The sequence below is a fragment of the Delphinus delphis genome, chromosome 2, assembly GCF_949987515.2.
Source record: "Delphinus delphis chromosome 2, mDelDel1.2, whole genome shotgun sequence".
Classification (NCBI taxonomy): Eukaryota; Metazoa; Chordata; class Mammalia; order Artiodactyla; family Delphinidae; genus Delphinus; species Delphinus delphis.
Genome location: NC_082684.1, coordinates 24,486,279 through 24,510,759, shown reverse-complemented (window position 1 = coordinate 24,510,759; position 24,481 = coordinate 24,486,279). Strand labels below are relative to the sequence as shown.

The following is a 24,481-nucleotide window of genomic DNA, read 5'->3' as shown; positions in this document are numbered from 1 at the left end:
TCTGGAGAGGAAGACTCATAAAATATATGGTGCTATATATAGGCTTAGTAAAATGTTTGTCACAGCTCAGCTTGCCCGACCTAAGGTGCTGGTGGAAATAAGGTAAGTTTTCTCTTTTTAAATATTTTTGGTGTTCTTTAAACCTAACATGGTCCATCATTTTGTGTATTTATTTGCCATGTCATTTAGATGTATAATCACATGCATTTCACTATACCTCTCTAAAGGAGTGAATTTCATCTTTTTTAATGCATTGTAGGAATTTTGATTCATGTGAAACCATAGTTCCAAGAGAAATCAAGTTTTCCATTTTCCCTTTTCCCTTCCTGCACAAATAGGAAGATGTTCAGTGATTATGGTGCAGGTGTTGCTTCCTTAGTCCCTCCTACCCCTCCCGCCAAAGTTTCTAAATGGTACCCACCCACTTTTAGAAATAGCACTTTGTGGAACATGGAAGGAATTTCTACTCCCTGCATATGAGCAAAACCATCTGGTTTAGTTGGTTTGGGCAGGTCTTAGAAATATATTGACAGATTATTGAGATACGAGATATTTGGGTATCTTATAGTTTTGCCAGTTATATTGCTCCTGGGGGGAATAACAAATTCAGGTATTGTGAACAGTCTGTTTAAGAAAAAACACACAACTAAATAGCTTCAAACTAATTAAAATCCAAAGTCCACCTTGTGAAGGTGGGTGCCTTTAGTAGTGCTCAAATGTAGATTTTTCCCACATACTTCCATTCCCTATCTGCCGAAAGAGGGAACACTCTGCTCATATCTCAGTGGCATCTTCCTCCAAGCAATCAGCAACGATTTCTCTCTCAAAGGGTACTTTTCTCCTAATTTTTCATTTTGATCTTATTCTTAGCTCCAGCTTCCATGGGGTTACTGTAGGAGAGGTCAAGAAAACAGTCTAGTTTGTGTCCTTCCATGATTCTCATTCTCTATCCCCTGTTCATCAGAGGATCTTCGGTGAGACCAGCCTTAACTAAAAAAGATGATACTACATGAGTTTGCAGTGAGGCTGTGTTGAATGGGCATTTGTGTGGTGTTACCCAGAGGATTCATTGAAGGCTCTCTGTTCTACAATAGCAAATGATTCAGTGCTCCACTGCTACAGACTGCTGCATCCCAGAAATCTTCATCTGCAAGTTTGCTTCTTTACTCCAGTCATGGGTGTCATTACCTGGGAAATTCAACTACAGGGTGTCAGACAACTTATTAGTTTTCTGTATTTAGATCAAAATTAAGAATCTAAGCAGCCTAACGGGAATCAAAGGATTGTTTTGTGATCAATCTTGATTACTTAAACTATAAAAGAAGGAAACATGCATCTAATACATGCGTCCAATATGTATCCAATTGCAGATCATAATTCTCCTGGCTACTAAAAAGAAAAAGGACGGTGCTGGATAATTGATAGCCTTGATAATATTTTTTTAAGTTCTCACCAGTTCCCTTTTAAATCTCAACTTACAAAATGATTTCCTCCTTCTTACCTGGACCATCCTTTACTTAACAGCAAAGAACTCTTCACATTCATTGTTTTACTGATGCTTTGTGCTTGAATCTTCCAGAGGAGTTGTTCCAAACTGAATCCTCTTATTTCTAAAACCTATCCATCTGTATGTTTCAACTTTCAGCTTGTGTCTGCATCTTGCATCACTTATCAATCCATTTTTATGCTTAGGCTACAGATTAGATTTGCCCTTCCCCTCTATCTGTGAACCTTTCCAGCTGAGTTTAAACCACATTTTCCTTCTAGTAGGACAAATTGACCTTTTCGCTTGATTAAAGATAAATGCCATTGACTCTCCACTTTTGGAGGCTGAGAGTTTTCCAGAAGCTCACTGAGATTTCTCTATTTATTGCTTGAAAATAAATATCAAACAATACTCATTTCCCTGCCGTTTTATGGAGATGAGTGTGAATCTTTTTTCTGCTCTTAGAGTCATGAGGGTTAGTGGGTGGGAGGTCAAGTGCGATCAAGCAGTAGGGTATGAGAGGTTTCAGTTCTTTTTTTCACATTTTTGGTCACAGACCATCACATCCTAAAGTTTTAGAGTCAAATTTCCAGTCTGACCATAGTGGACATTTCAAGGAGCCCAGAAGTACCTGCAGAATATCAGCAGCACTTCCCACACCTGGGCTGAGGCAAGGCTTGTTTTTCCATCTCTGTGGCTGATACGCCACTAATGTAACAATGTCCTAAAACGGATTGTGTTTGTGTTAGTATTTTTCCCTCTTATCTGTTCCCAATCCTAAAAATTAAGCGATGTGTGAAAATTGTCTAAAGAACAGATGCCACCTATAAGAGCTCTTGAAATAGCCTATGTTTGTAGCAGTTCTGCCTCCGTAGCCAATATTTTCTACATCTTTCTTTACTTTCTTCTTTCTTATTGAAGCATTTGCATGTAGAATAAAGAGGATAAAAACATTAAAAAACAAAGGCAGATTTGTTTCTTCTGAGAACATCTGTTCTTGCTTCAAAGTACCCACAAGATGTGGGTCCATTTTCTCCCAGTGTCCACACAGTGTGCTGCTGTTGTTATCACTCATAGACCTGAATTTAATGAGATGAGGAGCAGTGCTATCTAATCAGTTGAAATGTAGGGAAAAGCCTGTTACAGTGTATACATTTTAGATAATATGAAAGACAGGAATGCCCACAAAGAGAAGCTAAGATTGTGTATTACACCTTTTGTTGTAGAATTGTTTTTTTCATTGGTCTCACGGCATCCTTACTCAGTTCTGGGTGTATTTGGTCCATTCTAAGTTTCTTCACAGAATTCTCAGGAGTTTTGTAACTATGGATTGCACGTGGGGTATAGGTACATTCTGAAAAATATTAAACACAAATTACCTGCTGAATACATTGTGATTGAAAGAAATATTTCCACTTTGAAAGACTGTTTATTTTTCAAGAAGGAAATTTCCCCAAACTTCAGCTACTGTCATAACTCTTATAACCAACACTTAATAGAAATACTAATTACTGAAAATTAAAGGATCCAATTTAAAATGACTTAGCTTAAAAGATCTCTACCCAAATGATACTCTTTTTTCTTTTCTCCCCTAAACGATATATAACATCTTCAGTCTTGGAGGTAGAGGAGTGGGGAGAGTGGTTAAGGAAAGATATATAATAAAAGTTTCAAAATTACTTAGATAAAAGTATACTGACCTTATTTGATGGTTTCCAAAGAAGTAAAGACATAGGTAGACATCAGTTGTTCAACAAGCACTCGTTAAAGCACCTACTATGTACCTGGCCCTGTTGGAGCCAAGTGTGTAGTCTTCTGAAATATTTCAGATGCATACCATCCTTGGAGATGTATTGCCCAGTTACCTGTTTCATCTTTTTGTTTTTGCAAGTTGTTTCCAGAAGTAAGGCTTTACATATATTGACCGACTAATGTAGGAAGATTTAAGCAGTATCCTTCTGCATGCGATCAGCTATCTATGTAGAGAGAGCAAGCTTGTTCTAAGTTTTCTGGTTCTATGCAATCTTCTTTGTCTTTTCAACTTAAATCTCAGTTCAATGGCGAGTGAAACATAATATTCCACTCCCCCTCATTACTAAGTGAAATGTTTCAATGCCTCAGTGTTCGTCTTGCCAACTTCTGTCCCTAAATACCCTAAGTCCTTGTTGCACCTGATTCTTCCTAGGGTTCACTTGAACACCATCTTGAGCATCTTGATCATGGATCTTTTGAGGCAACTTGGTTTATTCCTTTATTTAGTGGCACGTTTTACTGAATATTCTTTTGACCTAAACAGGTTCAATTTTGGAATTTTGCATTATTTCATATTTTAAGTCTTTGGATCTTTTTGGAAGATGATGAACAATGAATAAGCCCTGGGGCCCATCATATTCCCTTCAGGAGCATTATTTATAATGGGGTTTAAGCCTTGACATTATTATTATGGTAACGGTTACTGTCGTGATTTCTGTGGTCACTGAATTCTGGTAAGACCGTGGGTTAATGGAAATGTCAAGTTAAAAGCATAGCTCTTTTCTCATCGAATTGGTGGATACTCTCCAAAAGCCAGACTGGTGTATTATGCCTGAGTGACCAAATGATTCTAAAGGAATGTATGATGAATTTCCTATATCTTCAAGAAATGCATCTGAAGTCTAAGACTTTAGGAAACAAAATGACAGCTGACTACTGCTTCCTGTAAATGTTGGCTTATTGCCATTGGCATTTTAAGTATCTTGCACCTTTAGATAAAGGAGGGCACTTATTTGTTATTGTCCATTATGATTCAGTTGAGATTGTGCCCTGGGGACTGCGTGGAGGACCCTGTTGGATCAGTGAAACTCAGATGGGCTCTGGGGGGATACGATTCCTTGAATGCTGCTGGGTCATGTGCACCAGTGTGGCTTTGACAACGCTGATGCCGTGAACACTACTTTTAGAATTGATTCTAACTTTGGCACTTACCACTGCCCTTAGGCAAAGGACCAGAGACCCTGTATGCGGGGCAGAAGCTCAATGACAACGAATGGCACACCGTTCGGGTGGTGCGGAGAGGAAAAAGCCTTAAGTTAACCGTGGACGATGATGTGGCCGAGGGTGAGTACAGCTGGAGTGAATTTGTCTCTCTTTGCTCTCAGACTCCTCTTGGTCATTCAGTGAGCGAAGTGTTGTGTTTGGAAACCTTGTATTTTGCTAAACAGAAGTCACATGTCTTGTTCTCTGGTAAGGCTAAGGCTCAGGTAAGACTAAGAAGATCTTCCTCTGTATTTTCATAATCCCTTTTCATTGATCTGTGTTACAGAACTTATCCCCTATGGTGGTTACATATTGATGGGGCTCTCTCCTTAGGCATAGAGTATGTGTCTGGAGAACAGACGTAGAGTTCTACAGATCCTTCTATTATTCAGTTACTCAAAAACCGCTTATCAGTCATCCTTCAAAGTGCCAGTCCTTCCCTTTTGAATGAGTCTCTCTCCAGTAGAGGGAGACGGATAAACCAGAAATTCAGAACATTATAGGTACAAGTAAGTACCGAAGTGAGTGATACTTAGAAGGTGCTGAATAATTATTCATTTATTTAATAATTTATTTAATCATTATTAATTGAGTAGCTACTCTGTACTAGGCACTGCTTTAGAAGGCACTGGGAATGTGGTGGTGGACAATTAGGCAAGTCCTTGGTCTGGTGGGATTTACATTCTAGGACGGCAAGGAGTAAGTGAGTGAATCCATACAGATGTAAAGGAACATTCAGACCCTCACACAAGCAATAAGTATTTCTTGACAGCCTGTTATATTTCAGGAATGTGCTAGGGATTGTAGAAGATAAAAGGGAAGAACAAAATTACCTGTTTCCTTCAACAATGAACCAATTTTGTAGATGAGATAGGACTCGGGCATTTGAAAATAAGACAAGGAATATATAATGAGATTCTAATTTGGGTGGGTAAGGTTATAATTGTCAATCGGAAGGTAATTTTCTCAATTATCAGTTTGGGCTGGAGAAATCTGGAGTGGTTTAGGGAGGTAGATCTTTGGGCAGAATTTGATGGATAATTTAATAAGATCTAGGGCAGAAGAGAGAAGGCATCTTTCAGTGCATCTTACATGCTGCATTCTAAAATTTTTACTCTCCAGTATTTGAGAGCAGTGCATATCTGTTATGCAGACTTCTTGTCCATGTGGGAAGGGAAAACATGGGGCAGGATGGGGTATCATGCAGAACGCTGTTGGTGTCAGGACACCTGGACCCTGATGCTGATTCTCTGCAGGATGTTGGGAAAGTCACTTACCATTTCTGGACCTGTCAAATGAAGTCAGTGGCCTAAGCCATGTCTACAGTTTCTTCTGTAAATAAGACAGGTTAGAGTGAGGAGTCTTCGGGTTTAACAGTCATTGTCACTAAAATGCTTTACACCTTGAAATTCAATTGTTGCTAAGACTATTTTCAGAATAAAGTTTCTGCAATTTTGGGTTCTGTAATTTAATTTTATAATCATGAGCCTGAGCTTCTGTTCTCCTGGAGTCAGGAATTATAGTGAGCCATGTATGTGTTTGTGCAGGTGAGAGTGTGTTTGTGTGTATGGGTGTGCGTGAGTCAAGAAGGAGAGTCTGGGAGGAGCGAGAACAGCTCACATATAGCCAGTGCCCAGCTGGCATTAGGTGCTGGGTTAGCCTTGTACACATATTGACTCCTGTAATCTTCTGGAGCGCACCATTGCCTCGCAGCTTAAGTGTTCTTATTGTCATTTTACGTAAGGGCGACACGAACTTAGAGGGAGTTGTGTGCGTAAGCTCTAAATTCATGTCTGTGTGATGTGACCAAGTCAAGCTGCTTGTCAGACTTCCCAGTTCATCCTAAGAAAATGATGTGTCTTACACTATAGGTAAAATACAGTGGAATGGATTGGGGTGAGGTGAGGAATACATTTCGGTAGGTACACAACAGTACCCAACCCCTTCCCTCCTAAAGAGAAGACAGACAACTACAGTGATTAGCCAGCACCCTCCAGTTGTACATAGACATAACTTAGTAGTGGGAGATAACAGTTGCTGTTCTCTATGCCTGAAGGGTAACTTAGCTTTATGTAATGAAAATAAGCAGAATGATTGTAAGCTTTAGAACCCACAGCCAACCTGAATTAATTCTTCAAGAAATCCGCATGAGAGAATGCAGAGAGCAGCCTGCAAAGGCAGCAGTGATAACACGACACGTCCCTTCGTGCCTGCTCTGGGTTTAGCCCAGTAAAGCCAACAGTGCTATTTGCAGCGTGTTTTCAATAAACAGCCACTAGATGGCGACCTCACCCTGCTCTTTCCAGACAGCAAGTTCCTTTTCTTTCCATAGGGAAATTATATACCATTAAATCTATAGTCATAAAGAACTGCAGGACTGAGGGTACAGTCATGTGTAATGCCTCCCTCAGTCATTATTCTTTTTTAGAAGCTTTACAGTAAAGGTAATTATAAGTGTGCTTTCTCTTACCACTAATAATTAAAAGGCAGGATTAAACCATGGATGCCCAAGTCATCCAGTAATTTGATATTTGAAATGAATGAAGCTGTTTCGTACTCTGCCTTACCCCCTACTTTGCTACTGATGGAAAAAAAGCAGCCAAAAGGATAAAGAAACTTGGGAGAAGAAAAGAACTATTTTGCTTATGAGCCACAACCTTGGATTGCTTCTTACACTGATAAGCGAATTTTAATTTTAGCTCACAGAAGTCATAAAATCAGGCAATGAAACTAAAAACCACATAGTCCTCAGGTTAATAAGTAGTGTCTTATTGGCTTATTTAGTAATGCCTTTCATGCTGTTTAAAGTCGCCCAGGAGGTCAGATTTTCAGCTAGTTTGTAGAAATGATGCAAAGAATAGGTCAGATGTATAAGAAATCTAAAGCAAGGAAAGAAATAGTCCTCGGCCTGGCAGTTTTCATTTATTTTAATATAACGTGTTCCTGGAAAAATATTAAGTTCAGTTGACAGCTAAGGATTGATTGATTGAGCTGGATTTCTATGATTAAAAGTAAATTAAAAGAATACCTCCCTTGGGTTAGCTCCTCAGCATTAGGGCCTGACACTGCAGGGACCACCCGCGCCACCTAGAACTTCTTGCTGGTACAGAAATTCACCTCTCTTCTGACTCCTCTGGTCCATGTTGACTTTTTCCTTTCCTTCCCTCGTCCTATATAGCATGTACAGCGTCAAGCTGTAAAAATCATTTTCCAAGAAAAAACTTGTTTCTCACGTTAATTAAAAAAAAAAAAAAGGGATGAGATCAATTTGGAAAATGTTAGGTTAAACAAAATGAAGTGGAATTCTTAGTTGAAAGACCTATTAGGAGCCTTTAATATGCTAATATACGTTGCTCATCATCAATAATAACATATGCAGTGTTTGCCCAATTTATTTGGCACCAGAACTTCTTTTAAATTACTAAAGTATGTTACAGTATGTACTTTTGAAAAATGTTGATATCGAGGAGAGAAGGGTGTGAGAGTGGTAGAGCTGGAGGACTGTGGGCAAAACGTGCATCCCTTACTAAGGTTTTTAAGTCTTCAAGTCTTCTTAACTTCTCTCCCCATGTCTGTGAGCCAAGGGAGGTCAAGTTGCCTCCTCTAAGCCTCTCCCGGTGTCTTTGCTGAGCTCTCAGTGTTGGCCTGCTCTTAGTGGTGACTCCAAAGCAGATGTCTCAAGTACAGCCTCCTTCCGCAGATGTGAGGGATGCTTGCTGTGCCTGGGCTCCTTTGCCAAACCCTGTTGGGCATAGAGAAGAGGCAAGACGTGGTCCCTACTTAAAAAGAGCTTGTGTTCTGGTAAAAGGGAGAAAGCAATAAATGAAGTCACCAGGAAATTCTTAACACACTTCAGAGAAAGGAAAAGAAATGAAAGCTGCATAATTAGTAATAGTTAACAGGCACTGTTCTAAGTACTTTATATGTACTGATACATTTAACCCTGATAATTTCCTCTTGATTTCACAGGGAAACTGAGGCACAGAAAAGTTATGAACCCAGGCAGTGAAGCCTCAGAGCCTACATGCTCATCCACTATATGCTAATGCCTTGTGGGGGAAGTTACAGCTTGAACTTGGCCAAAATTTTGAGTGGGTTTATGTTCTCAACAAACTTCAGTACTCTGAGTCAGGCTGGTCTGTAAACTGCTTGCTGGCCATCAGTGAACTATGGAAGTGAATGTGTGAATAGGAGTCAAGGCAGCATGGCTGCTCTGGGGAAGGGGCTGGATACATTACCCATGAGTTAGATGGAATGACACTGTAATACTTGGCCACTGAAAAGGAGTGTGAACTCATCTCAGTTTCTGCATGGAAATTTCACCAGTTAAATTCCACCTACAGCTTTTCTTGGGCAATAATGCAAGGAATGAGTCAAGCTTTTTCTCCAGAAACAGTATAGTGTACAAGATAAGATATGGGCTTTGGACTGAAACATGCCTGTGTTCAATTTGGGGGTCTACCATTTATTACCTGTATGAACTTTGATAGAAGTTTAACCTCTCTAAGCAAAGCGTCCTCACCTCTAAAGCAAGACAATGGTGCCTCTCTACAGTTTTATTGTGATAGTGACATTTGATGGCGGTTATAAAGTGTCTAGCATGATGCCTGGCATATAGGGACTATTCAGTAGTCTTGGTTTTTGCTTGTTACGTTTCTCCCAAGTTACTCGTCTCTCCTCCAGAGTTTGAAAGCAGCTGCTGTGAAGTATGCATACATTCTCCCCTTAAGTGGAAGTTTTAATTTAAGACAGCATTCAGAAGAGATGAGTGAGGTGAATCAGTCACATGTATACACATATCCCCTCTTTTTTAGATTTCCTTCCCATTTAGGTCACCACCCAGCACTGAGTAGAGATTCCTGTGCTATAGAGTAGGTTCTCATTAGTTATCTGTTTTATACATAGTAGTGTATATATGTCGGTCCCAATAAGAAACTCACACAACACTGTAAAGCAACTATACTCCAATAAAAATTAATAAAAAAATAAAACGGAATTATAAAGGGACGTCTCCTACAAATAAATAAATTGATTGATTGATTCATTCATTCATTCTTTGGGAAGCAACAACAAAAAGCAGATTGGTAACACCTGCCTGAGAAACCTAAGAATATTATAGAGAATAATACAACTAAATTGATGGTGTTATTATAACTTTAACATTACACACTACACCATAATAAAGATTATTTTATTGAAATGACTAAAAGAAGAAGAGATGAGTGAAAAGGTTCCCGGTTATTGATTTTGCTTAGGTGATACACAGATTTAAAAAGGCACAGGTTTCAAACTTCAGCAATCTCTTCAGTGCATTTTCCAGGTGCAGCAGCATACATCTTTTTTGGCATCTCTGTCTGCAGCCAAGGGAGTTCCTTTAGCACACAGTGAAGCTAGTTCATTTTCTAATTTGGCCCCTTTCTAATTTGGTCACCTTCTTCACTCCCCTGCCTGCCCCCCTAACCCCACCAACTTCAAGTTGAAGCTCTCTGAGTTATCCTGAATTTTAAATCAGTCTGCATCCCTGGGCTAAATTCTCAAATTTCATTGTTAGCTTCCCTTCTCTTACTTGTCCAAGCGTTTCTTCAAGCTCTTCTTGAAAAGCTCAGTCAACACTCTACATGATTTTCTTGCTTTATGAAATTCATGTTCTAATGAGCAGAATTTCCTAACCCCTCAATTCTAGGGGCCGGTTTATCTATAAACTTATCTGTTTTTCTCTAAAAGATCCCAATTAACTTTAAAGTTGTCTCTTTGAATTTTTTTTTGAACTCCAGTCTTCACCAGGGATCACCCCTTTATCACTTTTTAGTTCTCATCACTGATCTTTTTTATTTTTAACGCTAAAATAAGAATGAGTAGGACTGCCGGCATCATCATAGTTAAGTTCCTGTGTCCTTATCGAGACTGACTGTGGTTTCCCCTCCCCATCAGACTCCAGCCCCAGCTTTCAGCCTCCAGCCCTGGTATGAACAGCTGTAGCCAAATTGACATAGGGTATTTGTTTCAGTCACTTCATTGTTTTTAGATCATGTGAATTTAGGTTATGCTAGTTTGCATTTTCATGACCAGTCCAATTTTTAATACTAAGTAATTTTATACAGTGATTCTTTCTTCTAGTTATTCAACTGTTAGCAGATTTATGTTGTATTTTGATTTTTGTTGTTACAGTTTTATATGTAAGTTAACCAACATCATTATTTTATTTTTGCTTATATTAAGAGAACGATTTGTCATTAGCTGTCAGAACACCACATAGAAGCTCATAAAATGTAAATTTGATTTTTGTGCTTATGAGCGATTCTTTGAATTAGGTCTGCGTATGCTCCCAAAGGGATGAAGTTAATCTTGAGCGTCCAAGGGTGTGATCTGGTTGAAGCTCCCAGATACTGCAGTTTAAGGACCCAAGAAAATATGATCCCCTCCCCTCCTTTAATTTTTGCCACCTGAGTTGTATACCAATAGAGAAAAACAAATGCAAGTCTGGTGGAAATGAGGTATTTTTATTAGTGATAACACTGATGTTTAAACATGTGGTTTACATGTACTGAATTTCAGAATTAGAATTGCCCACTCAAACACTAACTAATTCAGGACTGGGGTAGGACTGAAGCAAGGCCTGTTCCTCTAACACCCATGCTGCGGATGAGTGAGTGACGTAAACTGGTGTTTCTTGAGGGCAGCTTGCTCCCTTAAAGGACATGCCGGAGGCTGAGCTATGCACATATGGTTTCTCTTTGCAGACTGTCCTTAATAGTTCTGATTTTGTCACTTCCTTTCCTCTGGAAATTGACAAAAGAGGCAGTAAGAGATTCTAGGAGTGTCTTGCTAATGGAATTTCTTCAAAGTGGAGGATAGCAACAGGAGAGGGAAGGAAGAGGGAATTCCCCTTCCCTACCTTCTACCTCTGGGGCATTAGGACGTGGTTTGTTAAATTTTAATACGATTTATCCAAATAAATGTGAGAGAGCCACCTTCTGCTCTGGCCATACTAACGCTCTTTTCCTTGACTTTGTTACTAAAGTTTCCAGTCTCTTTGTATTTATTTCAAGCCCACCTCATTACCCTTGCCCCAGCCTCTCACTACTTCTGGGTAAACCAGGTAGTGAGTGGTCTAATATTTTATTTGTATGAGCTGGAGATATTTTACTTGCACATGTCAGACACCCATCTCAAATGCTTTAAGCATAAAGGAGAATCTATCGCCATGTAGTTTTTAAAAGTCCAGATTTGGCCAGCTAGATCCAGGTCTTCAAATGACATCATCCTGCCGAGCTGTTCCTCTCCGTTCTGTGGTTGTCTGCTGGGTCTGCTGTCTCACCAGGGAGGCCCTAGCCCTCCAGTTATCACGTGGCCTCCAGCGGCCCTGGGTTTTCTTCTTACCTCTTCAGAAAGCCTTGTTTGCAAAGAACGTCTCTTTCCTAAGTGTTCCAGCACAAACCCTGGGGGAGTATTACTGGACCAACTAGGGTTGCTGCTAATCCAGTGTTCTAAGGGGGGGTCCCTAGACCAGTCATGTAAGCATCACCTTGAAACATGTTAGAAATGCAGATTCTCAGGCTACACTGCAGACTTTTGAATAATAAACTCTAAGGGTGGGGCTCAGTGAACTGTGTGATTCAGATGCATGCTAAGGTTCGAAGACCACTTTGTTAGTCCGTAGACCATACTCAACGGCTAGAGAGAGAAAAATACACTGAGTGGTTCTGCCTGGGTAGATTGATTACTTCAGGGGCCGGGATGGGGTCGTCTTCATCCAGCCCAGTTGGTTTAAGGGTGAAGTGAGGAGGGTATCTTCCCAAAGGAAGATTAATTGTTATTATCAGAAAAAGCAACCGTTGCTGGCCAGGTAAAATTAATATGTTCTACAATAGAAACTTTTCCACAAGTACTGGGTGGTGAATTATTACACCAAGAAATAGTAGTAATGAATGCCTAAGGCTCGCTTATTTTATCTTTATAAGGGTTAGAGCAATAAAAATTTTCCTTCTTATTGTATGTACTGGTACCCAATTATTTTCCTGAATGGAGAAAACAAATAGTTTCATCCTTTAACTTGAGTTGCCCATGAGCTTATATTTTCCTTTATAAGATGGGACATTCTGAGCAGCTGCAGGAGCGCATGGGATGCAGGGCGTTTAACTTGGGCTGGGACAGTCATCAGCTCCCCGACTGAAGCCAAGTCAGATATCTACTATATTGAGTGTTTTGTTTTCTGGAACTGAATACTTTGTGTGGAAACAAATTAGACCTAAAAGATGTAGTAAGGGTGCTATGACAAAACGTGGTAACTTCTCCTGTTTGTATCTCATCTGTGATTTTCACAGGTACAATGGTGGGAGACCATACCCGCTTGGAATTCCACAACATTGAAACTGGTATCATGACCGAGAAACGTTACATCTCCGTTGTCCCCTCCAGTTTCATTGGCCACCTGCAGAGCCTCATGTTTAATGGGCTGCTCTACATTGACTTGTGCAAAAATGGAGACATCGATTACTGCGAACTGAAGGCTCGTTTTGGACTGAGGAACATCATCGCTGACCCTGTCACTTTTAAGACCAAGAGCAGCTACCTGAGCCTGGCCACCCTCCAGGCCTACACCTCCATGCACCTCTTCTTCCAGTTCAAGACCACCTCCGCTGACGGCTTCATTCTCTTCAATAGCGGTGACGGCAATGACTTCATTGCTGTTGAGCTCGTCAAGGGGTACGTGGAAGAGATCGCCTAGTTTATACTAAATGTCTTAGCTCAAACCCTGAATAAAATATGCACAGAAAAAACTGTCTATTCTACTCTCTACCCTCTATTCCTGATTCATGCTCTCATCCGCATTGATTAAAAATATCTTTGTAATCATTAGGACTGGAAGGGAGAGAGATTCATGAGTTTGTTTAAAGATCTTCTTCTATAACTCAATACTGTCAGGCTTTTTAATCTGAAACGTAGTCCTTTAAACCTAAGGGAAAAAAAGCTTATTTTTGCAAAAGAGGGATAGGGTATGTGTTGCATCTATCTCTGGGGCAGTATAGTCTGCAACCACCAAATTTATAGGAAGAAATGAAATACAGATATTTTCAGTACTACCATTAGCCCATATATGCAAATTTTAAAAAGCTGTTCTTGCTTCAAGATATTTTACTACTCTGTGTTGGGAAGTAGTCAAAACAAAAGCAAAAATTAGAACAAAACCCAAAAAACAGATCCATGATTGACTGTGAATTTAGATGTCGCCCCCTAATGTTTTGGAGTGTACCAGCTGTACTGCTGTGTGTCTCTGGATTTTTACTAGGTAGTGTTAAAGAAATGGATTCAATGAGTATAGAACTCAAGTGAAGTCTGGTAGAATAGGAACTGATTATTTTTATGTTCTTAAATCAAGCTTTTAGTTATTCTTGCATGATGCCAGTCTAGCTTGGGGGATTTGAAGCCCCCAATGCCAGTTATGTACACATTGCCTTTAAACCACTGCAGGGAATCTCAAGTCATTGGGTGCTTGTGGTTCCTCCTAGGTACATACACTACGTGTTTGACCTTGGAAACGGCCCCAATGTGATCAAAGGCAATAGTGACCGCCCCCTGAATGACAACCAGTGGCACAACGTCGTCATCACCCGGGACAACAGTAACACCCACAGCCTGAAAGTGGACACTAAGGTGGTCACTCAGGTTATCAATGGTGCCAAAAATCTGGATTTGAAAGGTAAACCTTGTAAAGAAGTTTCTCCTTTTTAGAGCTTACAGTGGAAAGGCTGTTTCCAGAGGTAAACTACAGTTTAGGAGCGCCATGCATTTTTGATACATCATACATAACCTATTTTAACAACATTGAATTATAACATGACGCAATTTGTTAGTTTTTACTTCTACCACTCCTTAGGGATGGTTTGTTTTCTCTGTAAACCTGGGGCATGTGGGAGCTGAGTGATGAGGGGATAAATGTCAAAATGTGGAGGGATCATAATACAGAGGAAGGCATGTAGGTTTTGGAATCTCAGCTGAGTCATTTACCGCCTGGGTGACTTTGGTAAAATTTCTTAGCCTTGTTCAGCTTCTATATACTTTTTTTTTTGCAAAATGAGGATGATAATTGTTACTACCTTTCTGGGCTATTAGGAGTTTGGATGGAATAGTGTCTATAATATCCTCAGCATACTATTGGTAACAAGCACATAAAAAGCACTCAGTAAGTGGTTGCTTTGTTGAAAATGTTGTTAATCTTTACTTCATCATAAAATGGGAACAATACCTACCTCATAGAATGGATATAGTGATTAAAATTTGTGAGATGTTTTGTATAAAATGAATGACACATAAGAAATGTTAGTTTCTTCTTTTTACAATGTAGAAACTCTGGTAATAATTTTGTTTATGCTGTTCCCCCCCCAGCTGTATTGCCGTTATCTAGTAAACAGTCTAATGTGACTTGGCTTTTGTTGACGTGGTTTCCATACCATTTACCCATTTGCTTTTACTACCTATTTTCCTTTCCAGGTGACCTCTACATGGCAGGTCTGGCCCAAGGCATGTACAGCAACCTCCCAAAGCTCGTGGCCTCCCGGGATGGCTTTCAGGGCTGTCTGGCATCAGTGGACTTGAATGGACGCCTGCCAGACCTCATCAACGATGCCCTCCATCGGAGTGGACAGATTGAGCGTGGCTGTGAAGGTACAACCTTTTTCTTTTTAAGCTACATTCTGTCGCAAGCCTCTTTGCTGCCTCTGCCAGTGCCTCCTTCCTTGGTTTACCAGTCCCCTCTCATCCCATTCACCATCTGACATTGCATCACCACTGATGTCCTCCTGTCACTGGCTGAGTATGTCAAGACATGTGGCACAGGCTCCAGGAATGTACAATATGTTGGCAGATGTCTTTCATACTTGCCATAGAGGACCTTTCCTGGCGTTGACATCAGGCTTCTCCTGACTTGTGCCTTTGCTTCCAGCATGGCTGAAAGGGTATCAGGGACTTTTATTTATATCTTAATACACAGGGAGGTACAAATCAGAGACTTTTATGTGAGTGTCACCATTAATAAAATATTTCTTATGTTGCTAATAGTGACTGCATCATTTAATGAAAACTGAGCAGAAGGTAGGAAAATGATGTCAGAATGCCGTGATGGAGGAAGGGAAGTGACAGTTACTGAGCACTTACTAGATGTCAGGCGTCATTTGGCGGTTTCTTGGTGTGGTGTAGTGGAACAGCATGGGCTTTGATGTTAGAAAGACCTGGATTTAGGTCCAGGTAGTAGTTCCTGTTGGCTGTGTGACTTTTGACAAGTTACTTAACCTCTCTGAATGATATCTTCCTCATCTGTAAAATGGGACAATAAAACTTACCTTGGAAGGTAATATATATAAGTCAGAGATATATATAGAATGCCTGGTACATATATAGTAGGTACTCAATAAGTGGTAGGATTATTATTTACAAACATTATCTAATGTGAGACATTTAATAGCATTGCATGCCCACCCATGCAGCACAACAAACCATGCTCACCCTCTTTCTGTAGATAATCCACTGTCTCTTGAGATACTAACTGAATTTTATAGGTCATGTGAGTCCAATAGCTCTTTACAATAAAAGCTATCTAGTTTTAACCAGCAGGGGAGAGCAGACACATTTTCAGCCTTCCCCAGACTCCTTGGGTAGGCTGAAAAGGTGACTCGTGTCTAACTTGAAAGGCTAAGAGGATGATCTGATCAGTCACCAGGACCTATGTATTCTTTTGTCTGCTGGAGCCTCATGTTTTTTTGTGCAGTATACTGTTTTCTTGTATCCCTCATTAATTTACCACATCCAACCTGTTCATTCATCTTCTAACTGTTCAACTTCATTTATCACTCCTGTTCTTAACCAGCTTCAGTCCTTCACTTGCCATCATAAAGCACATTTTAATAAAAGCTTCTAATCAGCTTCCCAGGCTTATTTGTAGTATGGAAGTCATTTTCCTTTGCCTAAGGGTCAGTTTCTTGTTACCAGTTTGCACTAGTAATAAGGCCGCTTGTCCCTATAACCCTCTCCAGTTTTCTTTTAGCCAGAAATAGTTCTTAAATTCTGTTAGCCAAATATGTTGTGTGTGTACAGGAGGGACAGGAAGTTGGGAATCACCAAGAATTTAAAGCAGCCGCTTTGCTTTCTTCTCCTGAAAATGCACAGTTTCATTCAACTCAAAAGTTTTTGTCTTATTGGCCTGCTCTTAGTTCTTTTGGGTGTTAAGGGAAGTCCTGATATTGATGCGCCATTTGAGAATTAATTTGAGTATACTAGTTTAGGAGATTGTGGAATGACAGAAATTCCAGTTTTCCTGGAATAATTAATCACATTTAGTAAAATCATAATATAAAAGCACATATTCAAAAGTATAAGGCTCTCTTCAATGTTAAATATTTTTATCATGCCATCAGTTTTGTAGATTTAAAAGTCAACAGGAATCATCCATTTAACTCCATTGCAACGTCGCCTGATAGAAATATAATGTAAGTCATATACGTAATTTTAAATTTCCTGGTAGCTGCATTTAAGAAAAAAGATACAAAGTAACAGGTAAAGTTAAGTTTAATTTTACATTTTATTTAACTTAACCTAATATATCCAAAATATTATCATTTCAGCATATAATCATTATAAAATTTTTAGTTAGACATTTTATTTTCTTCATATGAGCCGTCAAAATCAAGTGTGTATTTTGCACTTGTAGCACACCCCAGTTCAGACCACATCTTTAAGGTACTCAGTAGCCACATGCATCTTGGCTACTGTATCGGAGGCACAGTTCTATAGAGTATAAAAATTGGGGTTGGGCTTCCCTGGTGGCGCAGTGGTTGAGAGTCAGCCTCCCGATGCAGAGGATACGGGTTCGTGACCCGGTCCGGGAAGATCCCACATGCCGCGGAGCGGCTGGGCCCGTGAGCCATGGCCACTGAGCCTGCGCGTCTGGAGCCTGTGCTCTCTGCAACGGGAGAGGCCACAACAGTGAGAGGCCTGCGTACCGCAAAAAAAAAAAAAGAAAAAAAAAAAATTGGGGTGTAAGGCAGTAAAGCTGTAGCATTTGATTAAAAGGAAGTCTAAACCAACCTTTATAAAAGTGGATTAAAATGTACAGTGTAAAGGTGGAATGGACTCCACTTATGAGAGCTTTAGGGGAAGTTGTGGGAGCATTAGGGAAAAGAAATTACCCATCTGATTGGAGAAAATGTTCCTATCCCTACCTACAGCTCTATGTGCAGTTTGGCATGACTCATCACATGCATTAGGGTGGGTTCTGACCTTCCTCTGAGTATGGGTGATTGTTCAAAGCTGAATATTGTGGCTTGCTGGCTCTACCATCCGCATCTATGGCAAGTCCTATGGGCCTAATAACACTGCACTCTATTGCCATGGAGATAATTATGATGGTTACCCATGGAGCATTATGACCACCCCACTGGGTGGCATGAAGTGGAGGATGAGTTCGGAGGGAAGAAAGCCCTTGTTTATTGTACACAGATGACTTGGATAATTAGCCTAAGTGGCCAGGAAAAATGGCCAAAAAGTGGGTTAAGGCATAAATTACTGTCATTGGAAGTTTGCACTATTGTGAATAAGCCCTTGTAAGAGATACCAGGAGCTTTTTAGGGCACTATGGAAGATGATGGGGAGGGAAATGAAGGGCACGAAAGCTTGGAAAGACTGCAAAAAAGTATCATTCTCATTGTGACTCTCTGTACATAGTACCGGACCCTCAGGAAGGCCTTTGACAGTTAGGCAAGTCATAGGAAACAGAACACAATTCTTGATTTAACATTTCTATGCCTAGAATAGGAAACAAGTAGGGGATAAGGATTCATTACTAAGAACTAAAACCTGAATCTTGTCACGATGGTGAATGTGTTTTATTTTTAACATATTTGGGGTACACACGCTAGGATATATCATATGTTCTTATATGTGTCAAAGTCATTGATAATGACGCAAGATCCCTAAGTAGCAATTGGATTACTTTCTGTATTGCATCTAATCCCAAAGAGTCTGGAATTATTTTAAAGACACATTAATCCACTACTCTTTGGCTCTTGATTGTTTATAGTAAGAAAGAAAAAAAATACTGAATTAGGTTTTTATTTTATGTTTCTAATCTATGCAGAGTATATAATTTAGAAATGAAGTGCAGTTTCTGGACAGCCTAGCCAACATCTAGCTGTGACTTGCAACCTCTCAATTTGGACTAGGACTTTTTTATAATGTCTTGGCTGGCAAATATCTCTTTCTATCTTGAGGCCAGCTTTGCTGCAGAGACCAAGGCATGTATTGGCTAGAAATCCGATTCCACAACTGCAGACGGTAAACATCTGAGAGAAGCACACGTGCTTCATTTTGAGACTGGTGTAAATAAATAAGAAGGACATTGGTTTGGTGCCATTTTGCCCACAGCCATTTGGGTTTGGCTACATTTTTATAAATTAAGCCAACTGAGATTGTTGGTGTTCCCAAATCACCTTCATACAAATGCCCAATTCTAGTGCCAGATTCCTTGGTGGCATTTTCAGGAGGTTACAAGGAGTGCTCCCAAGCGACTCTTCCACGCGTAACTCCTAAATGTTCAGAATTATTTTTGTGGGCTCCGTCTGGCTGTGCATACGTGTCTTTCAGTCTGGCCATGTACTACCCTTATTTCTTGATGTTTATCCTGACTGATGGAAAATCATTTTTCTGGACCATATGCCTTGGGATTGCCTGTATGGTTGTGGGAAGGCTCTTGTAACCTGCCTGTGCTCTGTCCAGTCCAACGTTTCCCTGCCCCTGCTCTGCTGATGTGGCTCTGATGAGGCCTGCTCCACCCTGGTCTGTGCATCCCCTGTCTGTGCTGTCTCTGGAGAACCTGTAGAGCATTTCAATTGTCTGTTCGAGTGATGTTGATTATGCCGATTGTGTTTTCATTTCTGTAATGTTACCCTGGTTTGCTGTACCTCTTACTAACCTCTGGTTATTGTTTTCGCCTTTTCTGTTCTTTTGCTAACAAAGTTGCGTTGACCAAAGCTGACCTGAAAGGTAGAGAAGGTTCTTGTTCCCATTACCACTTTGGACTGAAAGATGTCCTGAGTAACCCTTGGTATCTTATCTTTAGAGGACTTCAAGCTGTCACACCTCTTGGACAGCAGCGGTTATGGGGAGGGGGCTGAACCCTGTGTTCTTTATGAACAGTGGCAGAAAACCCAAATCACTGCATGAAAAATAACAACCAAGGCGAGGCGTCTTGGGGATGGGAATATGATTCCATTTTGGGGGGACCAGAGAGGTTTGACAGCATCCTATATTGTGACTACCCACAGGCATATTAATCCACTTCTGGAAATGCCTCTCCAAGTAGTTGCCATGGAGGGGTTGGCTCCTTTTAATTTATTCACTAGAGACACAAGACAGCACTTGGAAAATGAAAAAAAAAAAAAAAGCCCATTTGAGTTCTTAATTTATTATTTTCTGGGTCAGGGAGGTCACTTCTCAGAGCAGGGCTTTTGAGTGCTTAGACGTTATGAAAGATAATGCCATTTTCTCTTAACTCATTTTAAAGAAATCTTTTAGGCATTTGGGAGATATTAATCTCATTAAAACATTCTAGAGTTTTATGTCTCCTATTGGGGATTTTGATTGAGCACTTTAATTTCCTGTTTTGTGATTCTAAAGAAAAAAGTACTCTTGGGGAAGAAGAGGATCTATCGATCTATTGATTTTACCCTGAATACCCTTTAAAATGCCTGCATGTTAGATATCAGTGAATATCTACTGCAGATACTGCTTCTTCTACCATTCAAAGAGGCACCTTGCAAAGTCTGTAATGGTTCACCTTTCTTGTCGTGTCAGGCTACTTTGACTCAGAGTAGCAAGACGAGAACCTGCATTTTAGGTATCTTTCAGCCGATAGTTAAGGGGAGAATTGAGCCTTGGATGGCCTCTGCGAATTTGCAATCAGCACAAATTGTAAGAAGTGGTTAAGACAAAGGTACTTTGTTTTACTTTTTCACCTAAACGATTATTTACTTTGCAGTGACTTGTTATATGTCATGAAGGTAAGCAGTACAAGTTTCTCTCTCGGGTGGATATTAACTAGATGAGGTCTCTCTAGCCATTTTACTATAACTCTTCTTCATCCCCTCTTAGCAGATTCACAAATCTGCTAATATCTCATAAAATTAATGAAAGGAACATGCACTGGATTAGTACTTTGAAGTTCTACGTAGTGGTACAATAGTTTTCAATTTCAAATATGTAGGGTCCTTTCAGTAATATGGAAGGCTGTTGTTTTTAGACGTTCTATTCAATTTTCCAGATAGTTCTACTCCATGTCACTCTGTAAATGGAGGGGAGAGAAAAGGGGACAGGATTTGATATATAATGAGACAATTCAAGGTTGTCAAAGCTCTTTGTGACCAGATTTATTAGATAAAACTAGACAACTGCATCTCTCCCTAGACTTTACTGTTCTTCATGGTAGTAACTGTGTGGATTTTGAATCCCCAGAAACTTCCATGGGGACTCTGTATGTAGCAAAATGATCTGAAAATTTCCATTCAAAGGAGAAATGGTTTGTAGGAATCATACAAAGAACTAGTTGATTTCTATGCCTACTATAAATTGTTGACCAATGTGTAGGTATAGATTTGGGGACATAATAGAGTGTCTTAATTTGCTCATTTATAGAAGCAGTCTAGTCATCAGTATGGTTTTTATGTGATTACTCCATTGACCCAAACTCCCTTCCATTCTTGTAATGACTTAACAGTCTCTTTGTGGCAGGAGCTGTTATTCTTTGTAATTATTCTGAGTCATCTTACTCCTTCCCAGTATTATGGCAAAAGACCTTTAGGATGTGAATGCCTTTCCCTTTTATTTTCCTGACATTGGGGTATGGACCATTACTCATGCTGGCTTTTTCATCTACAACCTGTGGGCACGGATAGGACTAATTAACATTAAGTGTGAAGGACAATGAAAACATGACAAAGAAATGAGGCAGTCTGAAAAGTAAAGGCACATCATATTCATAAGGAGATATAACAGTGGGTCTAGGAAGTGGCAAGATGGGTCGGGGCAAGTCAACAGCTTTAATCCTCTTGTCATTGTGTTGCTGGAGTGGTGTTTTTAAAAATATTTATTTGTTTGTTTGTTCATTCATTCATTCATTCTTCTCCAGTGATTGTGCTGTTCAGTTTAACAGGAACTCAGCTACTCCTGTGAATCAGATACTTAGCTAGGTACTGGGATTACAGGTGAGGTACAGTCTGACATCAAATAAATCCATAGGAGATCAGCCAGTAGCTACAGTGCAGAGTGAAAACTGCTATGCTAGAGTGGACGTGGAGCACGCAGTGTGTCTGCGGAGGAGGGCTGCTGCACTGTGTAGGGTCATGATGATCATGGTGGCTAGTCAGGGGATATTTTCTAGGCAGAGTTTGAACTGCGTCTGAAGGGCAACATGTTTTAGATGGATGAGAGGTGGAAGCTCACTTAAGAGCTTGGCCAGTCTGGGCACCTAGAGGAAGCTCCATTGGGCTGAAATAACACTCACGTGGGGATGTGATGTACACAAAGCTGGAGCAGTAGGATGGAGACGGGTGATGGCAGACCTTTTGTGTAAGGAGTTGGACTTTACCCCAAGGGCGCTGTAAGGAGGACAGAGACTTGGATCAGAGTTTCATCTTTTCAAGATCACTCTGACACCAGAGTGGAGAATGGATGAGGAGGACAGGAAGTGGAAGCAGAGAGTGGTTAGGAGGGAAGTGGCATATTCCAAGACGGAGGGAAGAGGTGTGAACCTGACAGTTGTTACTCTTGTGGGCTAAGAAGATAAACATGTTTCTCTCTCAGATGAAGCCTCTGAGGAGTGAGGAAGAAAAGGAGCTTTCTCTCCTATGTATTTCCCTCCCACCCCTGCAGTGTTGCTTTGTTTCATAGCAGTTGCTTTTACACATCATGACCAAAGGTGTCAGGGAGGAACTTGATTGACGGCCCTGGTTTAGGTCACACTTTGCATCCCTCCAGGTTAAGAGAGGAAGTAGGACCTCCCCTGAGGTCCATGGGAGGTGTTGCATTGCTGAGAGGTACAGCCCCTTGAACCTCAAGGTCCCTTGAATAGAATAACAATATCCATGGACTTTTCAGAAGTAATTTTCTAATTCCTCTTTATTTGCAAGAGGGGTATTCCTAGAGAGGAAAAGATTCCCTAAAAGCATGTTCATTTAAGAAAGGACCTGCTCAACTATAAAAGAAATATTAAGTTTGATCTTTGGGGAGTGAGGCAGATGAGTCATAATCATGAAAAATAAAAAAAATAGCTCTTTATTGGTTTAGGGGATTAATCAGAATATCCTCTCCCTACTTTCCATTATAATGCCGCTTAGCAGCTTCTGTCTTTGGAGTTGATGGGCTTATTTTCTAGAAATGTAAGTTGTCCCTCTGCCTAGATGATGGGCATGTGGGTAGGAGAGGGCCATGTATTAATCAGATTTGGTTCCAAGCGCTGCGTATCTTAAGTAAGTCAATAAACGTTTTGAGTTTGGATACCTTGAAAACCCACAGATTCTTTCAAGTCATTTTAGGTTAAGAGTTGGCATCAGCCAAATTCTTCTAACAGGTAATTCTCCAGCTTTCCTTACTGCGAGGACCATAGTTCCTCACTTCATTTTATCCAAAGCTAAGAGATGTATTACTTTCTCTATTGTATTTTGTGTAGTAAAGTGTAGTGTTTGACCTCATAGAAGTCAGTTCCTCAAAGATGGTTTGCATTATGGGAAATAATAAGAGAGACAGGAATTAAATGGAACTTTCCACAGTGGTTTCTGCCTCTTGTCTCTCAACGTTGCATGACAGAGGTTTTTCACAAAAGAACTGTAACTATGACTTAACTACCTCAATGTGTTCATTTCTGCAGTCCTGACCAATTACACACCCAACTAAAATGGGTAGAAATTGATTTTCCTTTCCAGCGGAATTGAGAATACCCTTTATTTTGAGGGTTTCCTTAGTTCACGCACATGCTAAGGGTATTGTGTCTCCATGATGATGACAACCTTGCATGACATATTGTTATCGCCAGTTCATGGATGACTTTATAGATCTTATATATGTTATCTGATTCAATCCTTATACCGTGTGAGGTAGAAACAACTTCTCCTTTATATAGATGGGGAAACTGGGGCTCAGAGAATTTAGGTAATTAGCCCAAGATCACATTGCTAGTAAGTAATAAAGCTGTATTTTAAAACTTATGGCCTTTCCCCTACTGTACTATATGGTGTGAGTCTGGATTTGCATGTTTCCAAAGCAGAAGCAGTACAGAGATAACCAGAGAGTGTCCAAGTGTCCTCCAGCTGACTTTATGATAGCTGGTTTTCATAGCAATACTATTTCACTAAGTTCTAGATGATTTGTGCACTATGTTCATTAAAACAAAGTATTTTAAATTAGCTGGCTTTTTGTCCAGCCTGGCCTTAGAAATCCCTTATCCCTCTCTCTCTTTTAAAAAATTCCCTCTACTGCTCCAACAAGCTGCTATATCAGTGCTGAGAAAAGAAGGAAAAGCAGAAAATGAGGTCCCAGTTTACATTTTCTGAGGCAGCATTGACTTTTGAGGACCTGTTCATGATTTTAAAGAGAAGGGATGATCTAATCATTTGACCTATATTACGCAGGCACCCTCTGAAGACAGGGTGGATTGAGCAAGACGGCTTTATGATGACACCATTCTCTCACCTTTACACACACTCCAACAAGGGCAGGTATTACTGTTACCTCTCTTGTCTGGAAGTGTCACGTGGGTAAATGGCTTTACTCACCAAGTATAATTACTCTTCGCTGTGCATTGGCCATTGAGGGAAGTGCTGTGCTAGAGCTGGCACCAGCACAGGAATTTTCAGGAATTTTGTAAGCTGCTTGGCATCATGTAACACATATTCGCTTGAAATTGGCTGTGGTGGGAGTATTTTACGCCATGAAAATCAG

The 24,481-nt window shown here is 40.2% G+C and overlaps 1 protein-coding gene across 3 annotated transcripts in view; it reads left to right on the top strand.

Moving 5' to 3' along the window:
• Positions 1-24,481, top strand: part of NRXN3 (neurexin 3) — a 1,615,508-nt gene that overhangs the window by 710,703 nt on the left and 880,324 nt on the right. For all 3 annotated transcript variants that reach the window (XM_060004108.1, XM_060004110.1, XM_069540412.1), the window contains 4 exons: positions 4,463-4,582; positions 12,826-13,207; positions 14,011-14,201; positions 14,993-15,166. In XM_060004108.1, the coding sequence (XP_059860091.1) occupies positions 4,463-4,582; positions 12,826-13,207; positions 14,011-14,201; positions 14,993-15,166 (867 nt within the window). The remainder of the gene's footprint in view (positions 1-4,462; positions 4,583-12,825; positions 13,208-14,010; positions 14,202-14,992; positions 15,167-24,481) is intronic.